Raw genomic sequence first — 22,593 nt, 5'->3', positions numbered from 1 at the left:
CAATATTCATTTTGGGAAAGAATGTGGAAAAAACATGGCTGGAAACCCAGATGCTACCCATTGTTACTTGAATTTCAGCTCTTACAATTTTAAGTTAATTAGTGCCAGATTATTTTATACATGTGTGTGTGTGTATATCTATCGACATCTACATCAATATTTTTGTCTTGATTATGTGCTTTTATTTCTGGAATTATTCAGATTTTCAGAATACTTCAGTATCATACATACTATGATAAATATTTGATCATTTTTTGTATTGCTGTATTCTGAAGTACTTTGAAATATTTTTTCATACTATTATTTATACTAACTATTAGACAGTAACAGTCTGTTATTGTTTTATGCATTTTTTTAACCAGAAATTGCTGTTCTGAGTGAACAGAAAATTTTCTCTCATCTCTTTTTGCAAGCTGTTTGACAGCTGTCAGACAAAACATGAGGGAATAGTGGATTGATGACACTTCTTGGTGTGTATTAAACTGTTAAGAGATGTTTGTTTGGTGAAGTCTCAATGTGTATTGCTTTGAAATTCTATTTAGAGTAAAAATATAATTCACTATTTAAAATAATAATTTTTATTATGCAAATAAGGTTGTTTTCTTAATACTTTTTTATTTTAAAGGGAGAAGTTGGGCAGCCTGGATCTCCAGGCCTAGAAGGACATCGAGGAGAGCCTGTAAGTGATTAAATTGCTGATGTACCCTTATGCACTGATTTGTTAGTTTGGTTGGGTTTTGTCTCTTTCACTTTATTTTTTTTTAGTTAATAGCTATCATAATTCATGTTTAATTTATGTTGATTTGAATTGGTTGATATGTCCATTAAAAAAAATGCTTATTTATTTTTTGCAGTTCATCTTTAAATTTGATTTCATTAACAGCAATGAACAAGCCCTTAAAGTCAAAGATGCCTTAAAAGGAAAGATTCTTCCCCATATTGCTGTTGTATATACTGAGATATGTGTATATATATATGGTATAAAATTGTCTCATTATTGATTTCTGTCCTGTTAATGTTGTGGTATAGTTAGATATTAATATTTACTTACTTGAGGAAAGAGTGGACAGGTTTGACTCTCATTTGTACTACATGGTGTATCTTCTTTCAAATACCTGTTAATCACACTTGTAAAGTCTCTTTTTTCATTATGTACCACTGCCTTTGCCCAGTTTTACTGGCCTTTTACTTCCTTGCATCTTCTTACACCATGTTGTCTGCATCTCTGTGCTTCTTGCTTCACTGGAGACTGTGCTACTTCCTTTTTGCTTTGCTTCTTTCCAAAAACATTGTTCCTCTACCGGTATTTGGGCAGCTCATTTTACCTCCACTTAATATCCGATAGGCAGGCTTTGTCCTTCCTTTTTCCTCCTTGTCTTCCTTTGTTCCTCCTTGTTTCCTTCCAGGCCAGCAGACTGCTTGAAGCAGATGAGCCAAGATAGCAGCTTTGAGTGCTGAGAGACAGCCAGCTGTCATCAAACCATCAGCAATTCTTCTGCAGGCCAAGAGCAGTAAACAGAGCTCAGTTGGTGGAGCACTGCCTTGCAGATGAATTGCCTTCTGAATTACATTTAGAATTGTAAGATAAAGAGATACAGCTTTATACAGTCAGAAATTTTGTGGTACTGAATGTAATGGGAGGCAGTGTGAGTTACAGGATCTGAAATGTGATAGAAAGTTTTGATAATGAGGCGTTGGAAATAACACTTCTAGCTGAAAAATTCTGAAAGTTTTTCATTTAAATTTTTTATACATTCACCAAAACCTTCTCAAACATTTTGGGTAGACTGAAAAACACAAAGAAATTATGCCCAAGAGACTTTCTTCCCACTTGTCTGGCTTAAGTGAAAAACACACATAATTCCTCCCTTGGCTTTATTGTTTCCTCTTTTTCTGCCCCAAATAACTGTGAGGTGTTGCAACCTTTTATACTCTGTGGTGCCTCCATATGTAAGAAAGACTGAATATTAATTAAATATCATAAAATACAACTGAAGGGATTTTGTTTTATTGTAAGACGGTACACCTTAACAATGTGTTGAGATAAAAGTGAGTTCTGTTATTGTCCCTTGCCTTGGTTTGTCTCTTTTCATTTTTACAAAAGAAATGTTAGTTGGTCATTTTGATTTTTTAAAAAATTAATCTAAGAAATGGAAGGGAAAGGGCATTTCTGACCTAGAGAAAACTAAATATTTAATACTTTAATAGCTGTCTTGCTAGTGTGATGGCATTTGTTAAGTATGAACTGCATCTACTACTGAAATGTATTTTGGTTTAAAATTAATGTAAATTATATATATAATATAACATTCACAATGTAACATTTTAAACAGTAATGTAAACCCATCACTAAAGTCCCATAATTTTGCTTTAAAGGTAAATGAAGATTTAAGACATTGAAAGTACTAAGAAGTCTTTTTAAATCCCTGCAAAATACTATAGAGGAAGACTTCCAAAATATAAACAACTACAAATAAATTTAAACAATCCCAATAGAGCAAGCTAAATTGCATTTTATCCTTCATTTATAATCAGTGGAGTTTCTGAACAGTAGTAGGGCTACTGCTGACCACGACATTGCCTCAAGGTCACCATTAGGGAATGTAAGACACTGGGTCATCCCTGCCCATCTGCCTCTGTTGTTGATGCAGCACCATCCTGCATGACCAACACAGTGCTCCCATCTATTTAGAGCCTGGAGGAGGAGCAAAAAGCAGCATTTCTGCAGTTCAGTGCAGAAATGTTGTGGTGAAAATGTGTGTTTGGGTTATGGAAAATGAAACCTATCCTCAGCTGTGAGATACACGGGCTCCTCTATTCAAGTAGACAGTAATTGGCTTTCACCTGTTGGAAAGTGAGCTGGATTTTGGGCACTGTGAGTGATATCTTGTGCAACTTACTGCTTCTGTTGTTTCTGTTGTTCTCCCAATGGGTATTTGAAATACAGTGTGCAAGTGCCTCCTCTCAGCTCCCCTTCTGTGGAATTCAGTGTAAACTTCTCTGGTGGGACACCCTGTAGTTAGGGCTCTGGTGTGGAAGAGAGGGATTGAACTATGCTGTGACAGCCAAACAGGCTGCCTAAACACAAGACAAGCCTTGGATGATACAGTTGAAGCCGGATGTCTTTATATCATTAACCAGCCACATGCAGCTGTGGCCCTGGGACAGCTCGTCAGATTGTGTGGATACGCCACCCACAGAAACAGACATGCAGACAGTCTTTATTTCTTTCATTCAGCCACATTAGTGTTAGACATGGCTTAATTTGTTAAGTTGATGATTTAAAAAATAGTCATCTTATGATCACTCTTGCTTTAGCAGATAAAAATAACATGGTTGTGAAATGAATGCATGTTGAGACATTTAAGGAGCAACTTTCTAGAATGGAGAGCACAGGTGAACTGAACTCCCATTGCCTCCAGCCTTTGAGATGTGTAGTTATTTTTTGGGTAGAATACTTTCTGGTATAAAATATTACTCTTATTAATCCCTAAAGTTACAAACAGAAAAAGTAGGTTGTAAAGATAAATAAATAATTTCAAGACATGTGCTTGATTTCTCTCAATAATACTATTTGGAACTTCAGTTAATCAGACTATCCCAGTTCTACCCACTCTGTAGAATAACATGTGACTGTATGGACAGAATAATTTAGGATTTGGTAAAGGTAGTAATCAAGCTTATTTTCCTGTTGACAAAACCAGGCCATGCTGTCACCTAAGAAGTTCAGTGGCTATCTTGCTGATGACAGGCTGTTTTGATAAATACATTGTTTTTAGGGACCAAATGTCTATAGAATAAATCAAGATTTATTTGAGCTTAATTTCAGCCTGACTGTCCTTTTTAACATAGGTAGGGTTTTTCAGAACTGGGTTTCAGTGGAAATTCCTTGTGTTTGCAATTATGCAGATGGAACCCTGAAGTGAGTGCTTGTGGGTAAAGCTGGCAGGACATTTATAGCACTCTTCTAGGCCTAGCATATGCTCTACTGCCACAAGTAATATGTCTGAGCATTTGCAACTGCTCATGTTTACTCTCCAGAACTCATATTTTTCAGAAATACATCTGCAAACACTTAAAATGGTAGAGTTTTGTCTCAATATTTAGGTCACATCGTAAGACCTCAGATGTGGCCTCATTTGTGCCAGCGATAGCAGCACAACATGACTTTCAGCTTCTGACCTGACTCCCCTATATGTTATACCTATACCCCTGGTTTGTCTGTTGATCTTTCACAATTGCATCAGGAATGCCAGATACAGATCAATGCATTCTCTGAAAAAATGTGTGTTTTATGCTGGTCAATAGTAGCAGAATTCTTTTTGAAACATGTTCAAGATATGCTACAAGATACAACAGAAGTTGTATTGTCTTCATAATGCAGAAATCCTGGTAATAAACTGGTATAGCCAGATATCCTGTATGTTTGGAATGCAAATACAAAGTTAATGTAATTCTACTGCATTTAATAGCTATGCTGAGATTGATAGAAGCAGGAAAAAAGGAAAGAACAATCCTTACCTAGTAACATAGTAGTATGCAGACAAAGTTTGTGGTTTTTTTGTTAATATTATTTTCCTCTCTATGTCGTGTAATGTTTTTCTTGATGCTCCTGATGTTGATTTGTACCAATTTTAGGTAGTAAGATGCCATTTACTCAGCATTTGTCTCTTGTATTTGCATATTTGTCTCTTGTATTTGCATTTACATACTGTGCTATGAAGTACTTAGGATAAAAGCAAACCTAAAACCTCTGTTGTATATCTGCACAGTAGGCCTTGTGAAAAAACTCTTTTCTGAAAGTGTTACTTTATTTTTTATCCACCTAGTCTGATTATTGAATTTTGACTTTTAATCTCTTAATGGGTTAAAGCATAAAGATCCTGTTGTATTTACAGTGCTCAAAAGATCATGTGTTGTGTGAATTTATTACTTGTGGAAATATTCCATCGAGCACTAAATACTCCTTCAGATTTTATATCACCTCAGATTAGGTCCTGCTATGAAACAGCATGCTCTTTGTAAGTAGTCTGTAAAGAAGAAATTATTTTCCATTAGTTTTTAAGAGAAAAGTGATCAGGATACTCAACAAAGTAGTTGGTGTGATTCTATCAATTTTTTTAGTTTCTAATCTGATTTTCATGCTTTTTTACTAGTCTGACATGCTTTGATAGTAGGACCTGAGGTCTGGTGGCCTGCTTTTCAAAGGTGTTAGCATTACAGTCATGAGGGATGTAAAGACTAGCATTTTCTCCGCAAATTTTGTGGATCTCAAAAGAACACCTGTTTCTTTTTGAAAATTCTGACTTTTACCTGTAAATAAATAAATAAATAAATAAAAGTTGTTATTTGGGTGGAATTATTTTTTTAATTCATAAACGGCTGAAAGTGATGATTTTTGTAGGCATGTGCCATACACCATTATTTCTTTACAAGTAGGTTTGGTTAGTTGAATGTACTTTTTGGTATTGTTTCCTTATTCCTTCTTCTAATATCTGAATTGTTGAGGTAGGCAGGGCAGAGTCTTGCTGATGACTTTCTGAATGCTTGAGCTATGTAACAGATGTTGTTAGTTTTGTTCTCACTTGAGAAAGGGGGAGATGACAGCTTTGACTGCACAATACTCCCGGCAATCATTTGTTAATTACATAGTGCTGTAAGTCCAAACACGTTTTTTAGACTGAATGCAGGTTTTTCTGTCAAATATAACTTCGAGGTAGCTGTATGTATTTTGAGCTGACTTTATTTCCAATTTAGGTTATTTTAATTATGACTGACAAGTTATTTTAACTAAATTCATTCCGTATGATAATTACAGAAGAGTTAATTGCTGTTTAGGAGATAAATAGGAGAATAGTACTGTAATGAAACAGGTAATTAAAAGACTTCTAGAACTTCAGGCAGGCTAATCTGAGTTACTTTATTATTCCCAGTTGACAAAGATGATACAAGACATGACAGCATAGCTGCTGATCCAAAGTGCATTAAATCAATGGAAAGATTCCCATTGAATTCAGTGTGGACTGGGGCCACAAGTAATGCTGTGATAAACTTGGACCCACTAACCTATTGCAGCTTGGAAAATAATGCCTGCTTTTCTAAGTTGTGAAGCTAACAGTTCTCTCCCACCTAATTCACACTTTCTACCTGTTCATCGTGATTTCTAATTTTTAAATTCATTTCCTCACACAGTGCAATTACATTAGTATGTTAATTTGCTATAATTATAATATGTTTTTTCTCCTTTTTTTGTCTACGGAGACTTGGGAAAATATTTTTATTATATTTTATTCAGCTAATGCCATTTTAAATTTGATAATTTGGGAAAATCATGTAGAGAAGAGGTGGCATCACTGCTAACATTTAAGACTGTTTTATAAATGCAATGTTAACAAAGGAAAATTCTTTAAAGTTATAAGAAAATATGAAAGGAGCTCTAGTTGTAAACCCGTTGTGGACATGAATGGCATATACTATAAGTAGTTGGAAATGGTAGTCAGAGTATTCTGTTTTCTGCTTGTATGCTATAGTGACCTTTTTAATGGCTACCCTGGCACTTTTTGTACTAATTCATATGCTGATAGAGGTTAGATGCCAGCATTCCTCCCCTATTACTGATGTTTTATGAACACAGAAATAGAAATACCTCTAGCAAATGTGTTATAACAATTTAAAATCTTTCTATTGACTTGATGAGCTGTGTTCTAATAAACATAACGTTTTGTTAAAGTATCTCTTAATAATTAGTTAACATTTTATAAACTGAAAAAGTGGTAAAGTAGTGTGATTCTGAAAGAATTGTCCTGCAATGAGCACTTGAAGGTGCAGCTTTGTTAAAGAGTGCAGTGGTTGACTTCTAAGCACAAAATTAGTGGTAGTGATGATTTATTTGTATTCCATGAGTGATTCCAATGAGCTAGACCTATTTATACACAAATCCACAGGCTCTTCTGAAGAGTCTGATTTCTTCTATGCATTGAAATGATTTGGGGTATTTTTGGAAATTTTCACATAAAGACTTTAAGCTCGATATTATTCATCTTGGTTATCTGTACTAGAAAGTGAGCCTTAATTGCCAGATGCAGTGCTTTGGCATAAGCTTTTTCTGTCTAGAGTAAGACACGTGTTGTTCCACCTGTGTTTTTTCCCCCTGAGGGAGTGATGATATGTAGCTTGAGCCTTTAGCTGACATGTTTTCAGCTTGGCTTTGAGGGAATTTAGGGATCTGGTTTGAAACTAAGAATGAATCAATTTGGTGGTACGGATGTATTCATTACTCATCCAATATACTCTCTCATGGTAATATTCCCCAAAAATATGAATAAATGTTTGCCTATTTCAATTCTTGTGCATTTAGGAAATTGCAGAGACTGTGATATGCACATGCTTAGAAACATCACTACCTTTTTTCTCAGTACCAGAAACTATATTTCATTGATATTAATATTGCAGTGGGTTTTCCTATAGAAATTGGTTTTTTTGGCATTTTAACATTATAGACATGCAATATGACAATGTGTTTTAAGTAGGGAAACATCATTTAACTACAACAGATTATCATTCAAAAACATTTCTGATTAATTTTTTTTTTTGTTACTTTGAGCAAATGATGTACTGGTACATTTCAAATACATTAACATACAATTTCTTGGACTGAGAAAAAGACATTCTAAGAAGTCACTGGACCTGATCAAATGTAGATTTTTGAAAAGTTGAATGGACAAATCCACACAACTGTAAATTTATCCTGAGTTCTGAATTTCTTTATTTTCAAGTATCAGTTAAAAGTGGGGTTGTTGATTTGGCTTAAATGAAAGAATTAAAGCAATGTAAGGTGTGTGTGTGTGTGTGCCTGTAACTGGTTATTTCAACCTGGTAAAAATAACTAGTAAAGATCTTGGAATTTAAATGGTACAATGGAATAAAATAAGCATACCTGAAGTGCTCAATATTCACTTCCTTTGATGTGATATTTAAAGAAGGGCTCATTTGCATTCTTTGGGTCCACCTGATGTCAGTAGTAATATTTAGAGCATTCCTGAACACATGTGCTAATTTCAGTCAGCTGAGAAAGGCTTTTCTGAAGAGAAAAGGCTTGAAGAGAATGATTGGACTGGTATATATTGTGTATTGGGCTGGCATCTGACCTGTTAGTGCCCAGAAAGTTGATGTTTATACTTCCATGTTTCACATGTGCTGATAATTTTTTTTTTTTTAAAAAAAGAACAACATCTTCTTTTATTCTTGCCATGCAATTTTCTTGTTAACATTTTATGACTTAGGTAAATACCTGCTGGAATTTCTGGAATTTCCAGTGACTCTGAAGACCAAGCAGAAACTTCCCCCAGCTGATTGCTATGCTTAGAAAGCAAACATAGAGAGTAGAGTATGAATGAGGAAGACACTTGGTTAGAATGTAGCAGACATAAATAGTTCTTATTTCAGTTGATTTCATTTGTACATTCCTGTTCTTTTCTATGCTTTCCAACATGTTTATAGTAAGTTACTTAACCACAAAAAGAAAGAGGTTTACCAAAGGGATATTTGACCTTCCTTCCTCTGATCCAGCTTCAACAGAGTAGCAACAGAATAGCCAGTTTTCTAGCTAGTCATCCTTCTTCTTCAACGTGGGAGAAGCCAGAGAAAAAAATTGTTGTACCTGACTCCTCAGATCTGAGTTACAGCCTCCTTGAGAGCTGTGGTCAGGGTGGTGATTCAAAACACTGTAGCTGTATCTAGCACTAAGTGCTGTATCTGGCATCAAATCTACAGTCTGCATTCTGAGAATTACCCAGAAGGGTTTTCATTTCACCTCATATAGTCAACTATGAGTCTATACTTAGTCTATTTCTTTGATAGGATTTTTTCCTACTGTGAAGCTGATATCTGCATTTAACTCATCATTAAATACGTGTCTCAAATTGAAGGGGTCATTTTCGTTTTGTCTTTGACAATTTAGATGTTTGGATCAATTGAAGTTATTTTAATTGAATCCCTGCAGAAAATACCCAGGAGAAAAACAAACAACTTGTAGCATGGCTGCTTTGTTCCTTTTATGTTCAAGTGGTAGTTGGGCTGTCAAAGTAATTAGTTACGTGTTGTGTTTCTTCTGTGTGACCTTCTTGATCAATAGCACTGCATTATTCCTGTCCACAAACAGCTTTAAACATGAAATTGAGAAGCTGATACTCAAGTCTCAGACACTCAAGTAAATATAGTGCTAGAAAATTTGGGGAAATGTGGCACAGTAAGTGTTTCATTTTTTTAATCCTTCCATACTAAAATTACTGTGAATTTAAGCTATGGAAAGTCTTGTCAGAATACAATCTGGCTTCTGATCCATAACAAAACAAAACAAAGCAAATTAAAACACCACAATTCATAACAGTGAATTTAAATACATTTACAAGATTTAACTAATATTTCTGCTAATATTATTAAACCATTTCAAGAAGCAACCTTTGCCTCTTATTGTGCAAATTGATTTTTGCTTTAGTAGTTAGTTTTAGGAATTAAATTTAGCCTTTATGACTGCTGAGTGAGTCAAGGTGTGATTTTCATTCTTTGTGCTCTGGAAGGGTTTTGTCCCAGCCTTTGTTCCAATTTTTCTTAGCTGTTTCTTAAACAGGTAACAGCTGCCAAACAGACTTGGACTAAAGGAATTTTCACAGAACTTTTTCTCTGGGAATGGATAGGAACATATAGAAATTTTTTTTAACCTGTTATTTTCTGCCAGATTCTCTCTGTCATAGCTTTGGGACTTTTTTAGCCCATCCTGCTTAATAGCCAGCAATAGACCAATTCTGTAGGAATTTTACAATCCCTTTTGGAACACAGTTTTACTGTTTTCTTCTGCTGCGTTCTGTGTGACCAATTTCACAGAATCCACCATATTAAAAAAAAAAAAAGAAAAAGAAAAAAAAAAAGCATGGTTTATTATTAAACTTAGTGCTAATTTAACTGAGTGATTCCTTACTATGGGAAAGAGATGTGGTTGAAAACTCCATCCATCTGCATCAGTGTGGCCTGTGAGGACAGAACTCTTTGGTTATGTGGTAGATGTAAGGAGCAGAGCAGCAGTCAGTCCCCAGAGGGGAGACTTTGCTGGCCTCAGCCTGCCCTGTCTTACTGTGTATAAGGTGCTCAAGTGCTGTGACCCTCATAAGTTTTTCCCCATAATTTAAGTGGTGGAGAAATTTTAAAGCATTTTGAAGGCTTGTAACTGTTTGAGTATCAGTGTGTTTAAGTGCCAAACGTGGGTCAGTTTGTCAGTGTTGAGAAGTTTGTAGGATTTCTGATGGATTGGGTGTTGGTTATCACAATCTCTAAGGCTGGTGCTAGCATGATGGGCAGAGGGAGGGCATAATGGTGTCACCTGCAGGGCTGGGAGTTCAATTTTGTCTGCCCACCTTTGGATCCATGAAGATTTGGCAAGTCTGATGCTCATATTCTTTTGAGGGTTCTTTACAAGAAACAAGAGTAACACTAGTTTCAGCCTGTGACAAGATATACACAGTTTTCATTTTCTATTAGTATTTCCAGGTTTTAGATTATAGTTTTCCAAGGTCCATGGTGTTGGCAATGCAATAGGGGTCACTCTGTTCCACATTTAACATGTGTGTTTTATTGCTAATAACTGATTTGCCAAAAAAGTGTTTGAAAACTGTGGTCTTATAACTGCAGAGATCTTGGTAATGCTTTTTCCTTTCCTGAACTTAATTTAAAGCTGCTGTGTTGTTCTGGTGGATAGTCATTATGTCTGTGGGAATGCTTCTTTGCATGCAGCTTTTTTTTTTCTTTCATCAGTTGCAACTACATAATAGTAGCAGATTCTGCTTCATTGAATTTCTTTTCCAGTTTTATGCATTATTCAAATTTGGTTTGTCTCTTCCATTCTATTAGGATTATCAAGGATTTGCTATAATCCTTTAAAAAGTGTTTTGATTGTTGTACTTTCATCCAAATTATGGGTTGACTTCTACTTTTTTGCATGTGTCCTGTAAATCTCTCATGTATCATCAAGTAAGCTTTTTCAAATAAGGATCAGTAATACATAAAGACTAGAGTTTTCCAGGTGTTTATAGGGATCATGGGAACATGTGGATAGATAGATATCTTTTGTGTATGTTGTTCTATTGCTGTAATTTGTCTAAGATCCTTTAGGGTCATCTCAGAATTGCAGAGTTTTCAGAGTGGAAGGAGCCATTTGATTGAAACATAAATCAGAGGAGTCAACCATCTTTTTATCAGAAGAAAATAAAATAATAAAGACAAGTATACTGAAGTTCCCTACATCTGCCTGGGGAATTGACTGCAAAGCAGTTTGCTCATAACAAAATAGCTTTTGGAAACACTCTATAATTTCACATATTCCAGAGAAGAGATAAAATTTTGTGAATATGGATATGTTTCCTGTAGCCTATAACTTCCTACTTTCCATAACAGGGTATCCTGTCCTCCCAGGCACTGAAGAAATGGGAATCTTAAAGACATTAGCAGAAAATAAAGAATAAAAGTGACCTAATATTTACTCATTTTAAGACAAAAATAGGTTTTGTTTTGTTCTTAAAAAAGGTCTTCTGTGTGGTTTCTTCTGCTGTTTGCAAGCATAAAATTAACCATGAGGGGGATGCAAATAATCCTGGTGCTAGCTGCAAAAAGCAGGGAATATTTTGAGAAATGTAGCTTGTGTCTTAAGTAAAAATGCTTACATCTAGTTAAACTGTATATGAGGCCCCAGGCAATTTCCTTAAAGGATTTTTTTGTGGGGCTGCATGGAAGAAAGTCCATCTGTTTAATATAATCCAAAACAAAAATAGACACCTCATGATTAATGAAAACTACAGGAAAATTTTTCCAGGGATTGTGAAAACATTTTCCTCCTACAGTTCAGTTCTTAGAGTTCCATTCTGTTACAGTTAAATCCATTCTATCTGCCAGATAGTATCAAAGAATAGAAGATTTATTAAAATTGTTGAAACTGGAATAAAATAGAATATTTATACAGAATTTTATAACTGAGATATAATTGAGATTCATCATCACAACAGAAACAAATGAATGCTTTTGGGTGTTCTGAAGTCCCAGCTGTGCTGGCTGCAGCTGAGGAAAGCTGCATCCAGGGATTTGGTTGCATACCAAGATGAGCTTCATTTTGCAATGTGATACTGAGACAGAAGTAGATATCGAGGTGTGTGGGATTTGGCTGCCTGGGCATGGCCACCAAGAGCCACTGGAGTTGTATGAGGACAGCTGCAGCATCTGGCAGACACAACACAGTTTTTAGAGCAGAGTGACATCTTTTTCAAAGGGTATATCTGCTATCCCACAGCACCATCAGTGACACTAGAGATTATTTCAATTATCTACATGGCATTCAATTGTCACTTTAGGTCCTGGGGTTACCCTGCAAAGCCTCCCCAGGCCTAACCAGGCCTTAAAAAGCTGACAGGCTTCTAGATACACATAGTTGAGATAAGTGGAAGATAAATAGTTAAACAAACAACAGAGGCTGAATAAAGAATAAGGACAGCAGTCCTTACCTAGTCTCCAAAAATCTTAGTTAGCTAAGGTACACGATGACATTAGTTTTTAGGCACAAACTCAGCTGTGTGTGATAAAACTGCAATTGAGAATTTTTAGAAAATACATGACTTTAAACTAAAGAATTAGATTTGCTAGGCTGTCTTGCTGGCTTTACATTTCATGTGATTATAGCACTTGCTGATAAAGGCTAAAATAATAATATTACAGGCTTTTATGGGGTAAGGAGAGACTTCCCATTTAAGGGAAAATTTCAATTAAAGGAGGAAGGCATTGGAATGAAGTGAAGGTAATTGATGAAGTCAGATTGATGATGCTGAAAGAACGGAGGCAGTACTTGCAATTAACTTAATTTTTAAATATGAAGAAATACTGAATAAACCTTTCATGAAGTTTGGTGTAAAAGAAAAAGGGCAACAAATTAACCGATTCAGAGTATAGAAATTCTCCAACTCACACAAGGATAGAAATCAGTAAAGCACAGTAGATCGTTTGATTTTTAGATATTCTGGCTGGAAATGTAATGCTACTTTCTATTGTTATTATATCTGCATATGTGAGATGTACAAACCATTCAACATGCATTTTCTGGAAAGGCAAGGAAAAAGAAACTTTAGAATTACAATTCGTTTTCATATTTTATATGAACAAAATGTGCTCGACAGCTTTGCAAAGGACATCCCCAAGGCAGGGTTTTTTTTCTATAGGCCAGTGAATCATGAACTATTCCACAGCATTGATTCTATTACTCCCAGTGGGTGGCAGTTTTCCCATTTGTAGCAGTTCCAAACATTGTTTTTCCCTTAGTGGCAGAAAAATTGCATGATGAATGTGTTTCATATTAAGTTTTGATTAAACACAGGCATTTGTGATAATTTTAGTTGCAATGTGCTCTTCAAAAAAATAAAATTTTTGTCTTACAAATGAAGTAAAACTGATTGCTTTGCCTCATATTTTAAAGTTAGAATGCATTTTTTGATAATTAAAGTAAGGTTTCTTTGACAGCTTAGTTAGTGTTATGTCATCTTATTAAATATAACTTCCTATTCAAAATGTCTATGGAATTAAAAAAAAAAAAAAGATGCTCAGATTCTAAGGATTTGTATTGCAAATGAAATCTCTGATTGGGAACAAGACACATTTCCAAAGCTTGATTTGGCTTTTGACTTAGAAGTTAGGTAAGAAACTCCTGAACTCTTGATATCTTAACTACCTTTTAACCTTGTCTTCTGAGAAAGTACAAATAATTCTAATTGGCATAACCAGAGATTATCCATGTAAATGGAAGTAATAGATTAGGACAGATAATCACAAAACAAACAATTTAAAATTTTTAGGTATTCTGGAGCTGATCCTACAGAAATTAGTCCTTGTAATTACTTAACCATAGAAACTACACAGAAAAATAATTTGTGGGAAATATTCATTCTTTATGACAAAATTAGCCACTTCATTCTCCTTTTGTGCCAGTCTACATGGGGAGAGTAACTGAAAATCTCCACCCCATGCACTCTGGAAATCACTCACATCAGCATAAGTGATATATTCCTTCTTAGCTGAGAGAATGTTAATGAAATATAAGAGAATTGTAAGGGTTTAGACCAGCTCTCACTGACATAAAGGTCTGATTTCCACATACCTCAGTAGTGCAGGATCAGTCAGAAAGGGCAAGAAAAAGGGGGGAAGAAAAGAAATATGACTTAGTTTTACAATTGTTCTTGGAGTTTCATTTTTTTTTTGTCACTGATATAAAATTAAATGTTGTGTACCAGCAATTTATTTTAACCAAGAAAGATCAACACAGCTCAGCAGGACATTGTGTTTCTTCTGGGCATGCTCATATCATGGTAAATCATTTGTTGTGTTGGATAAGTGTGTGGAAATGTCTTCTCTGAGCCCTCCAAATGGCACAGAAATGTAACTGGAAGTCTCTAGTACATTCAGGACAAGAAGGTTGCTGCCTAGTGGGATATTTTTCAGCATATATTAAATTCTGGTTTATATTACATGTACAGACACTCATAATTTGGTTACATATTTTACAGCTACAGAAAAAAACCCCTGCATTTTATAATATTATAATTCTATTAAATAATGATATTCAGAACTCACTGATGGGGCTGGAAATTCCTAAATGTGGTGACAAACGTGCCCTATTTCTCATATCTTTATTTGTTCAAAAGATCTAAGAAGGTTTTGGACAAAATTTAAGAAGAGTTATATATTATAATATTGGAAGTCTCAGTATGAGGCATTATTTTCAAGTTATTTTTATTGCATTATATGATCTCTTCCTTTAATGATAGGTACATTGGATTTTTGATGGTCTGTAAAATGCTCAGGATATAATTGTTGACTCATGTGCCATTGACCAATGAACTGTTTCTACTTCACAGGGTCATTATTTACTAAAAGTGGGTGTAAACTGCAAAACAATGGGACTATCTTTTGCACAGATGTAATTCATATGGAAACTATTAGGTTATGGCTGTTACATTCATGTTATGTTTTCCCATGGAATACATTTGTTTCAATGGTGTCTAGAACAGTCGTCTTCACTGCAACATGTTATTTTCAATATTAGATTAAAATGTAAAGTCTGTAAGCCAAATTCTTGCTGCAGATTAGTTATGGTACAAGTACGAACATTGTCTGTCCAAAAAATGTGAATAGTTTTTACTTCAGAGAAAAAAATAGACTATCTGAATGTAGACTTCTGCATTAAGCATATACAGAGGTCTGTTTTAACCTGAATCACATTCAATTAAATGATCGCTGTTAGAAGAATGTGAGATATACTGTAGAGCTGAATGAGCAATGATGCTGAGGAAATGGCAGAGATCTTCAAGTGTTTGTGAAGGTGGAAGCTAGTATGCCTCAAGTAAAACTGTAAAGTCACTGTATTTTAGATAATATAATCTGTCATGCTGATGGTCCCGTTGACCAGGGCTTTTGCTTTAACTTATGTGGGAAATCTTATGGATACTGTAAAGTGGTTCCTTTCCGTGTGTCAGTCACTATTTTGGGGCAAGCAAGAGCATATGAGCCTGCTGAGCAGTAGACATGGACTGCTGCAACAAAAGCAGTGGGAAGCAATTCAACATTAGTGTTTCACTGTATCTCTAGAGTAGTCTGCATATTTCCAGCGGAAGCTCTTTCTCCTATGTGTTTTTGGTGCTTTGAGGGATTTTGTTATTCTTAAAGGGGTTTTTTTGGTTTTTTTTTTTGTTTTATTTTGTTATGTTATGTTCTGTTTTTTTTTGTTTGCCCCTGCCCATACTTTGAACCCAAATCATTTAGGCAAATGCCTAAAAATTTCTGGTGAAATTGTTCCCTATATTTAAAAGATTTTCTTTTTCCTTCTTAGGGAATTCCTGGAATTCCTGGAAATCAAGGAGCAAAAGGACAAAAGGTACTATTAGCTGTTCAAAACACAGTTAAAACCTATACATATATACCCATTCTAAACTAAGGGTTCAGGCTTAGAGAAGAGTTTTCATAGTGGGGATTTAGAACATCAAGTCATGGTGCAAAAGAATGGAGACAATTCATGTCATGTTTAAAAATCTCTTACTAGGTTTTACTTCAACTACTCCAGAAGGGATGAATAGTTTAAAAGGAGCCATGCTAATTTCCTAATACATTGAGAAACAATCTTAACTAATTAAATCTGCATAGTTAAGGAATATATTAAAAATGTTAAGTATACATACATTAGTCATAGAATTTTTCTCTTTATTTAAAAAATACAGGGTGAAATTGGACCTCCAGGTCAACCAGGAGCAAAAGGGTCACCAGGAGATACTGTAAGTTTCAAAATTGTGTTACTATGAACAAATAACTGTGGTGTTGCCATTCTATGCTTGTCATAAACAAACATGCAATGGCAAATACAGGAGCAAACTAGCATTTGCAGGTTGGAAAGACAAGGCTATGGTAAATGTAAGTTTTTTAGCTCAATGACATATTTGCAGCATGGAAATTCTGGCTGAAAGCTGTGAACTGTTTTGGGTTTTTTTTTGTTACCCTTGCCATTACTTTAAGCTTCTGAATATTTTGGCAAGAGCTGAGTTTATGTTTTTATAGCTTCTTGGATTCTGATAGGTATTAAGAGATTGTATTTTTCAGTTTAATAACTTGTCTGTCTCACGATTGATCTCTCCTGTCATTATTTGAGGTCTTTCCCTATGAAAATCTTCATCAGTGAACTTGACATACAGTAGTCAGGCTGGATGTCATTCATTTTGATAGACAAAGGGGGTTCTGATGTCCCTTTATAGTGTTAAAAGTAGAAGTAGTACATATTTATATCTTCAAGGACAAATACAGAATACTCAGTTGGTTCTCTAAAAGGGCCTTGATATTAATTTCTCAATCATCAGTACTGTCACACTATTAAGACCATTTTAGTAACTGTCTTTCCTTGCATGACAGGAGTAATCTTTTCAGGGACCATTCTTTCCCACTTTCAGTGACTGCAGGGGTATTGTGGTGGCTTGTGCCTCACTTGGTTGGATGACAGGAACCTTGAAGGAAGAGGATGCCAAGGATGTCAATGTGGACCTTTTTATCCTGTCTTTCATGATGAATCTCTTTAACATCCTAGCTAAGGTTACCATCTTCTAGATTGTGTAAGGTCAGACCTGAAACCAAAATTACTTGGGCTTACATCCCACTGCAGTATTCCCTGTTCTGAAGAGAATCCTTGTTTGCCTGGAGGTTAGTAACATGTGTGTTTGACCACCTTGGTCACCTTGGTATGTGCAGTCCTGTGTGATTACATGTCACTGCATGCCAAATCAGCTATCTGGGTATGAAAGGAACTACTAACCTAAGCATCATTTACATACTGGTGTGCTGGAGTGTTCCACCAGTATGGTATGGCTCTCTTCTCTTTTCTCTTTTCTCTTTTCTCTTTTCTCTTTTCTCTTTTCTCTTTTCTCTTTTCTCTTTTCTCTTTTCTCTTTTCTCTCTTCTCTCTTCTCTCTTCTCTCTTCTCTCTTCTCTCTTCTCTCTTCTCTCTTCTCTCTTCTCTCTTCTCTTCTCTTCTCTTCTCTTCTCTTCTCTTCTCTTCTCTTCTCTTCTCTTCTCTTCTCTTCTCTTCTCTTCTCTTCTCTTCTCTCTCCTCTCCTCTCCTCTCCTCTCCTCTCCTCTCCTCTCCTCTCCTCTCCTCTCCTCTCCTCTCCTCTCAATTAAAACTGATGTCGTTTTTGTTGGAGACAGAAATTGTAATTAGTTTGGAATTTTAAAAATTCTGGGCTACTCTGTCATCCAGTACATTTTGAATTTCCTACACAGTGTACTTACCCCCTATCCAAACAGCATCTCTTCCTTTCCTAACTACCACAGGCACAATCATTACATTACAGCTGTCAGAAAGTCTTTTTTATATAGAGTACATTGGTTAATTTTCTTTTCATGAACTTTGAGGACTTTTCCAGCTATCTCCTAAAGATCTCTGGAAAAAATAGATCTCCTTGACAATCGGTTCTTGCAGTTCTCCAGGTCAAATTTGGATGAAACACTGCCTGAACTGGAAGTTTAAATGTCCCTACTCTTAGTTAACACATGAACGTTTGTTCTCTCACCTGTGCCTCCTAACTATTTTTATTGCCTCTTACTGGAATTTCTTTCTCCATTTCTTTCTGAGCAAAGTTAAGCAAAATGCCAGAGGGAAGGCTATATCATCAACTCCAATAAAGCCTTGTGGGATTCCAAAGTGCTCATATTTATTTAACTCACCTACCATATTTTCTTCAAATTTTATTTAGATAAATAACATCTGGTTCGTGATACATTTGAAAATAATTTATTTCTCTTCCTGTCAATTCATTTAATGTATTTTTTTGTCACCTGATAAATTAAGTAGGAGGTTGATGCATGGAATATGTAAATATATTATATGACATTAGGGAATTTAAACCAGAAAAGATAGTGGGATTTTCCTTGTATTAGTCACTGAGTATGTTTGTTCCAGAAAACACAGATGGAAAGCTTGTGGATGGTCTATTAATAGCTTGGGAAAGTTTTTCAGTAACAAGCTCTTCTTCAGTAATGACTATTCCTATTGCACTGCCAACACCAGCATTATTAATTTACCTGACATATAATGTCAGCTCTGCAAAATAGGACAATAATGCTCTATTTTATGTCCTTGTTCTACATTTTTATTCAGGACATTCTCTTCTCTTCTAATGTTTTATAGTTTTCAGATTATGTTTACAAGCTTTTCCTATATTGCATCTGTAAGTTTCCTTCTTGCAGTGTGATGATTTCATTTAGTAGTCTCCATGTAATTTTTTAAACAAAACAAGTCAAATACAGCCCAGTAATGAAAGTGTAATAAAGGAAACCAGGAAAAATGGACTTTATTTCTCCTTTTCCTGCAGATGTATTCTTGACCTTTAATTATACTAAATGTATTTTCTCATTTGCCTTCTCTGGTGTGTGTTTGCAGGTCAATGTGGATACATAGCTGGTTTAACTAAAAAAAAAAAGGAAGCTATTCTGTACCTATAGTATTTCTGCTTTGTATAAGATAAAACAAATGAGGGACATTTTTGGTGAGCATATGCCACTTTTGTAACCCAAAAACTGATGTGGATTTCACTAGAAATGATCTAGTGTGGTAGTAGAGTGTCTATGGTCTAAAGAATAAGTTGCTATATTTATTGATGAAAAGTTTTGGTGACCAGTATTTCCTTATCATAAAACAGGCAAGAAACATGAATTAATCTGTGGTTAATTTTTATTAATCTTTGGTTAATGGTAAAGCACAGGTGAAATACCAGAAAACTGATGAAATTCTGAAAACAGTCTACAGAGAATTACTTCTTGCTTTAGGTATTCTGAATTTTCTCTTCTATTTTGAAAACAAATACACCCTTTAAGTTTTAGTTTAGTTTTAAACAAAAAAAAAAATTAAAATTTTTTTTGCAAAGCTGAGTTGTTATCTGTATGAGAAATTATATCTGTTTTTGATCACACTTGATTTTTGAAAGGAGTCTGCAATAATGTCACGGGAGCGAATTGTTCCTAACATTTATTACTAAATAGAAGGTGATTGTTTTTATTTATATGAAAGCAAAGATTAAATAACAGCAATAAGAGTGAATTTTGAAAATATTATTGGTTGGAATAATTGATAAAATGTAATCTCTGACAAGTAAGATTTCCAGGCCTTACTTAATTGTTTATCTTTCTATATCATTATGCTTTTATTTTATGCTGCTCTTATTGCAGATTGTATTTCACAGTATTTAAGCAAGTCCAAGTAAAACAATGATAATATATTGATAATTTATTGATGTGTGCAGTTCTAGACTAAAAGTGACATGAGATGAAGTGGCTAAAAAGAGAATTGTTAACATCAGATGTGGAAAATTAGTTTAATGGGAATTCCTTCCTGGAAAGTATGATTTCAAAGAAGGATTTCTTTCCTAATGTATACTTGAAACAAGCTTTAAACAGAAATTAAGGAAATCAGCTCTTTGATGATTTAATACTCTTTAGCTCTTATTTTAGGTAGGGAGCAGACAGCTAAACATGCCTTTATGAACATGATTCCATTTGTGGACTCCAAGAAGTTGTTTTGGCTTTGTACATGTGCTGAAGTGTCATGATCTGAAATGGCAGAAGATATTGGGTTCTTGAATGAGTAGTTTAACTCTGAAGATTTTGCAGAAGATACAAAGGTGTGGCCCCAAAACTTAATTGCTCCTGATAAATCTCCACAAAATTTGCCCAATAGGTCAAGTTATGACAACGTTTGAGGGACAGTCAGAAAGGAGAAAGAGAATTATGAAATGCCACAAATACTTCTGTTGGTTTTGGAAACCCTAATCAGAACCCAAGAAACTTTTGTGTCACTTTCAGTTATAACTAAGGACACCTTACAGACTGAGCCTTGAGTTGAAGAATTTTTCTCTCAGGAGTATTCCATGAAAGCACTGTTCATTTCTCCTGTATGATTTTTTTCTATTGCACAGTAGCTTCTCATTAGACCATAGAAGGTCTAAATGATCCACTGTACTGTATCAAAACTATAGCCTGTGTAGTAATAAGATAAAAGACATTGTATTTACTGTTTAATTCATGAAAGAAATAGAATAATGATGCTACTAATACAATACCAAGCTCATTATTCTTCTATTTTAGTACAAAAATGTCTCTGTCTTTTTCATAAATAAATAGGGTGTGATGGGACCAGAAGGTTCGCTTGGTCTACCTGGAGCTCCTGGGCCTAAGGTAAGTGTTTGACTCAATTTGATGAATGACTGCTTTATATGCAAATTTGATCTGGACAATGCCAGGATTTTGCAACTCTTTTTTTTTTTTTTTTGGTGTATTGAATATTGGTGAGCAGCTGTATGATTTTCCCTGTGTTACCTTTTATGATAGTTCAATCTCAAGAGAGGTTAATATAACTCAGTAAATGGTGCCTGTCATCCCATGAGGTTTTTAACAGTTGTGAAAATGATCATGAGACTTTGTTTCAGCTTTACACTGCTGGAAAATATTCTGCAATGCTGGAAACCAGATAATTCTCAATATACATCTGAACTTTCCCATGTTACATTTATTTATATTTTAATTGTGTTCAATAATGTAATGTGCTGTTTCTTCCACCCAAGGAGCCAAACTTATTTCAGATGTAACTTTATTGATTGCACTGCAGCTACAGCAAGAACTAATTTTACCAGTGTTCTCAAAAGCTAAAATAAATACTACAAATTCAGATCGGTTAGTGTAACTTTTTTATTCAATCCAAAAGGAGTTTTGGATTAAATTGTAAGTAGGTATTGAATTGTATGTCCTAGAGAATATTTAGGAATACAGAACCAATTTCCCTAGCTTTGCGTTTACATTTAGATCCCTTTTCCCCATACACCATTCTACATCCAAAAGTGCATATGCATTTATTTATAATTGTATACTGACAGTAGCATTTTTTAAGTAATAATGTTTTCTATGGTCAAGAAAGTTGAATACCTATCATAAAACTCAAAATTAATTAGCTGTATTTTTGTCTGTGAAAAATGCTTTTATTTTGTATATTTATCTCAGAATATAAGCTGTTTCTTAGTGAACCGTTCTTAATAAGCTCATTCTTACAGAAGTCCATCATGATGTAGTCAATAATTCTTAGATTTAGTGCAAATCCTCATGCTGAATATATGTCTAATTCTATAGGCTGTGATAAAAGCCAGAACATAAACAAGTATTTTGACTTAGACAGTTAAATAAGATGGAAATGTGAGGTCAGTACACACAAATTTAGTGTGACTGTGTGGGGCAAATGAGGCAGGTGGAGATGGGACAGGTACTCAGAAACTGGCAGATCAGGTTTTGTCATCAGTATCTCATCTTTCCTGGGAGAAAGTTAAACCTTCAGGCTACCTGTAATGGAGAAGAACTTCAGCCTTTCAATCACTACCTGGGCCCATTTTTAGGAGTCAGTTTCTCAGCAGTGTCTGTTTACATTTGCTAGACGTACCACACATGACAAAACATAATGATGTATCCCCCACATTGTTATATAGGGTGATAAAGGCGACCCAGGAATACAGGGGAAACCAGGATCATCAGGAGCCAAGGTAAATATGACTCTGGAAGTGTTCTAGTTAAAGAAGGGATTCATTTATTTCTTCATGATGTACTAATTTTCCATTATTTCCCCATGTTAATTATAAGGCCATTTTTTCACAGTAAAATATTTTTTAACATCACATTGCATCAGAATCCATTTGATGACTTACCCTTACTAATTTTATACTAGATTTTAGGATGTGAAAATCAGATGTTCATTAAGTTCAAACCTGCAGACGTTGTTACTTAAGGTAGTATTCTTTGTGTAATTTTGAAACATCAACTATATTAAAAGACAATAAAAAATAGATACTGAATGTTGCTTCTCTATATTCACAATCCCTTCAGACATTTCAATCATCTTCAGTTGTAAAATTTCAAAATATCATAGCCAAAGTGTATCATGTGGCCTTGAGAAACATGCAATGTGTGTTTTTACACAGAGCACATCACTGACACAAA

At 34.9% G+C, this 22,593-nt stretch overlaps 1 protein-coding gene across 3 annotated transcripts in view; it reads left to right on the top strand.

The window, feature by feature from the left end:
- COL21A1 (collagen type XXI alpha 1 chain) overlaps positions 1–22,593 on the top strand; it is a 126,198-nt gene that overhangs the window by 88,559 nt on the left and 15,046 nt on the right. For all 3 annotated transcript variants that reach the window (XM_038133434.1, XM_038133433.1, XM_038133432.1), the window contains 5 exons: positions 626–679; positions 15,911–15,955; positions 16,296–16,349; positions 20,737–20,790; positions 22,086–22,139. In XM_038133434.1, coding sequence (XP_037989362.1) covers positions 626–679; positions 15,911–15,955; positions 16,296–16,349; positions 20,737–20,790; positions 22,086–22,139 — 261 coding nt within the window. The remainder of the gene's footprint in view (positions 1–625; positions 680–15,910; positions 15,956–16,295; positions 16,350–20,736; positions 20,791–22,085; positions 22,140–22,593) is intronic.

This window comes from Motacilla alba, chromosome 3 (assembly GCF_015832195.1).
Source record: "Motacilla alba alba isolate MOTALB_02 chromosome 3, Motacilla_alba_V1.0_pri, whole genome shotgun sequence".
Lineage (NCBI taxonomy): Eukaryota > Metazoa > Chordata > Aves > Passeriformes > Motacillidae > Motacilla > Motacilla alba.
Note: the sequence above shows the minus strand (reverse complement) of the source record. Positions and strands in the feature narration are given on the sequence as shown.